Raw genomic sequence first — 3858 nt, 5'->3', positions numbered from 1 at the left:
CCAGCTCCCGCTCCCGCCGGCTAGCGCGGAAGGCCAGCGTGCCCATCTGCTCCAGCAGGCGCGCCCAGTCGCCCTCGGCGGCCGCGGCCGGCTGCGGACAGGGGCAGAGCGGCTCACGGCGGGTGCCACTCTTCTCTAGCTCCCGTAGGTGCGCGCTCTTCAGGTGTTTCCACAGCGCCGGCGTCCCCGCGTGGAAGCCAGGACTGCACCTCACCTGTTCTCCGCATAGCCGGCAGGTGGCCCAGTGGCCCAACGCGTGCCCAGGGCGCGCTGGGGCCAGGTGAAAGTATCCCCATGCCTCGGAGTACGGCGCCCCCAGGAGGCCAGGAGGCGCCAGGCCCTGGGCTGCAGCATTATCCGGCCCGCAGGTCTCTTCCATGCTCATCACCAGCTCTTCACTCTTCATTCTTTCTGCAGCGTCTTTATACGAAGGGAGAAACAAACATATATATGTATATATGCATATGTGTGTATACACACACACACACACACACACACAGAGTAAAACCTGCTAAAGCCAGAACCTGTGTAAGGCGGAAACCTGGCTGAGAAGGAAAATCCAAATATTTTCCACTAAAATGAGCAATAGAAAAGTGGTAAGACTGCACCCTGTCAAAGGCAGAAAACTTGCAAGACCCAGAAAAATAAGGCAGTCCGAGAAAAACAAGGCAGTCCCATAGAGTTCTAGTTCTCACAGATTTCACTGTATATGTATGTAACTTCATGACTATAGTTAGCCTATGAAGAAACCATGCCTCCCTTTTGTTACAGATACAAATCTTATGGTTAGCTTGGGTAGATGGCCTGGATTTCTTTCTCCATAATATTCAGTATTATTGTTGATTTCTGAGAAAAAAATTTTTTTTTAATGTATAACCCTTCTTATACTAGAAATTCTTTTCTAAATAAGGTCTCCAGCTAACAAGTACTTACACCAGAAATGGGAAGCTAAGCTCCTTAAACAGAAATAACTAGCTAAGTAAGCACTTACTTAAGTGCTGTATCTATATACATAATGCTTTTAACTGGGCCTCCTTCACTCTTTCTAAAATCTACTGTCACTATGAGTCGGAATCCACTCCACGGCAATGGGTTTGGTTTGAGGTTTGTTTTTTGTTTTGTTTTTTTTGTATTATCTTTTCTTCTCAGATTTAGAGTAAGATTCTCTTTTGTATTCTTCTTTGGGAATTTCACAGCAAACTTTGGTATATGTGCTGCCAAAACAAGCACTCAAAGCGAACTCTGGAAATGATTCGGAAATAAAGTTTTGAGAGCAAAAAATTGTTTAAGTTTAGGGGCTGAAGGATCTATGTGAACAGCTTTTTAAAAACATTCAATGACTGTACTTTTTTCAAGATGAAAATATCTTTGGTTTTGATGATTATAAAACAATGAGCCTATGAGAAAATCAGCAGTACTAAAAGCCATTAAGATGCTAAAAATTATGCATACTTCAGAAATAGCAACATACAAAGCAGCTTTCTAAACTTATACCTTTAAATTAGATGGTGGAGCACATCCCGAGGGCCTTGGGATCCATGTCATTGCCTCCAACAGACCGTGTTCCCGGGATAGACACACTGCAGTATGGCCTCTGAGCTCTGAAGAACCATCAGCAGTGCTAGAAGCAAATTCAGAGGACACGCAGTGATAAAACTACTTCAATTAAACAGGCTTAAAGGTAAATACTAGAAATACTGACTAGCGCCATGCCCTCCTGGTCTTCATTTTTTCCGAGCCTCCCATAGGCTCCTGAGTCATATAATAAATAAAATTAGTTTTTCGTTTTTTTTTTTTTAAATTGCTCTTCCCAACTAAATGGTTCCCTCTATATATTTGCAAAGGAGCCTGGTGGAGCAGTGGTTAAGGTGCTCGACTGCTAACCGAAAGGCTGGCAGTTCGAAAACCACCAACCACTCAGTGGGAGAAAGATGTGGCAGTCTGCTTCCATGGAGATTTACAGCCTTGGAAAACCTATGGGGTCGCCATGAGTCGGAATCGACTAGACAGCAGTGGGTATATATTTGCAAAGGAGCCCTGATGGCACAAAGGTTGAGCGTTCAGCTGCTAACCAAAAGGTCGGTGGCTCAAACCCACCAGCAGCTCCGTGGGAGAAAAGACCTGGTGATTTGCTCCCGTAAAGATTACAGCCTAGAAATCCTACGGGGCAGTCATACTCTGTCATACGAGTTGGAATCGACTCAATAGCACACAACAACAGCATATATTTGTAAAATACAAAGGGTGGTCATACTTTTCATAAAGGAAGAAAATTAAAGAAAAGTAATAGCTTCTTGCATTGCCCAACAAAGTCCAGGTAAAGGGATCCAAATGCAATCCAATGACTATCATTCCAGCCTTTCCTATCGGAAAACCATTCTCCATGGCAATAACTTATTAAAGAAGTAGAAAAATGTGAAGTTTACTGGCAAATCAAGACCAAGGTTGGAGAGCGATGCACACAGTGAGGCAGCCAATATCCACGCATACTGTCAGGTTTTGAACCAGCAGTAGGAGAAATCAGAAAGTTCCAGAATCTCTCTTGTTAAACACACCTGGCAATGACTGAAAACAAAGATAAGAACAGGAAAAATAGGTTGCTATAATAATAGTCGCATTTAGTTTTTAATCTGACTGCTAATAGTTTTATTACAGGTACATTACAATTTTCTAAACCTAATTATCCTCTTTCCCACCAAGCAAGTCCACTCAGGATCAGTTATGACATGTAATATATCTCTTCCATTTAAAAAAAAAAAAGATAATGAATGTATCAGAATATCAAAAGAGACAAGTTCCAGGTCTCTTCTAACAAAAGAAATGGCTAATTATATCAGCTAATGTTATACGCATTATTTTGAATATGGTTACTCATGATGACCAATTAGTACAAAAGAGCTTTAGAAATTAAATCCTCCAGGAGATTTATAAAATCACTAAAGTCCCAAAAGTAAGAGGTGGAAGAGGTTATAGACCACTTTCAAGGATAATTTTCTTTTTTTAATGGTTAGTAAATACAGAACTCAAGGTTGTACTTTGGCTCTTGTGGACTTGTTTTCATTTTCTTCAGCTTCAACTTGAACTTGCATATGAGCAATTGATGGTCTGTTCCACAATTGGCCCCTGGCCTTGTTCTGACTGATGATATTGAGCTTTTCCATTGCCTCTTTCCACAGATGTAGCTGATTTGTTTCCTGTGTATCCATCTGGCGAGGTCCACGTGTATAGTCGCTGTGTGTGTTGTTGAAAAAAAGGTATTTGCAATGAAGAAGTTGTTGGTCTTGCAAAATTCTACTATGGAATTTTCGGCATCATTTCTATCATGAAGTCCATATTTTCCAACTACTGATCCTTCTTCTTTGTTTCCAAAGTTCCCATTCTAATCATCAATAATTATCAATGCATCTTGATTGCATGTTTGATCAATTTCAGACTGCAGACGTTGGTGAAAATCTTCAATCTCTGGCATTAGTGGTTGGTGTGTAAATTTGAATAATAATCATATTAACTGGTCTTCCTTGTAGGCATGTGGATATTATCCTATCACTGACAGCATTGTACTTCAGGATAGATCTTGAAATGTTCTTTTTGACAATGAATGTGACGCCATTCCTCTTCAATTTGTCATTCCCAGCGTAGTAGACTATACGACTGTCCGATTCAAAATGGCCAATAGCAGTCCATTTCAGCTCACTAATGCCTAGGACATCAATCTTTATGTGGTCCATTTAGTTTCTGACGACTTCCAATTTTCCTAGATTCATACTTCGTACATTCCATGTTCCAATTATTAATGGATGTTTGCAGCTGTTTCTTCCCATTTTGAGTTATGTCACCTCAGCAAATAAAGGCCCCAAA

General features: G+C 41.3%; 1 protein-coding gene across 1 annotated transcript in view; it reads right to left on the bottom strand.

Moving 5' to 3' along the window:
- Window positions 1–3017, bottom strand: part of ZBED3 (zinc finger BED-type containing 3) — a 4586-nt gene extending 1569 nt beyond the window's left edge. The window contains 3 exon segments of the mRNA XM_023729490.1: window positions 2–420; window positions 1495–1621; window positions 2427–3017. Coding sequence (XP_023585258.1) covers window positions 2–406 — 405 coding nt within the window. The 5' untranslated portion in view covers window positions 407–420; window positions 1495–1621; window positions 2427–3017.
- Between the last annotated feature and the right edge of the window lie 841 nt (window positions 3018–3858).

This window comes from Trichechus manatus, unplaced genomic scaffold, assembly GCF_000243295.1.
Source record: "Trichechus manatus latirostris isolate Lorelei unplaced genomic scaffold, TriManLat1.0 scaffold00029, whole genome shotgun sequence".
Classification (NCBI taxonomy): Eukaryota; Metazoa; Chordata; class Mammalia; order Sirenia; family Trichechidae; genus Trichechus; species Trichechus manatus.
This window is presented reverse-complemented; position numbering and strand designations above follow the sequence as displayed.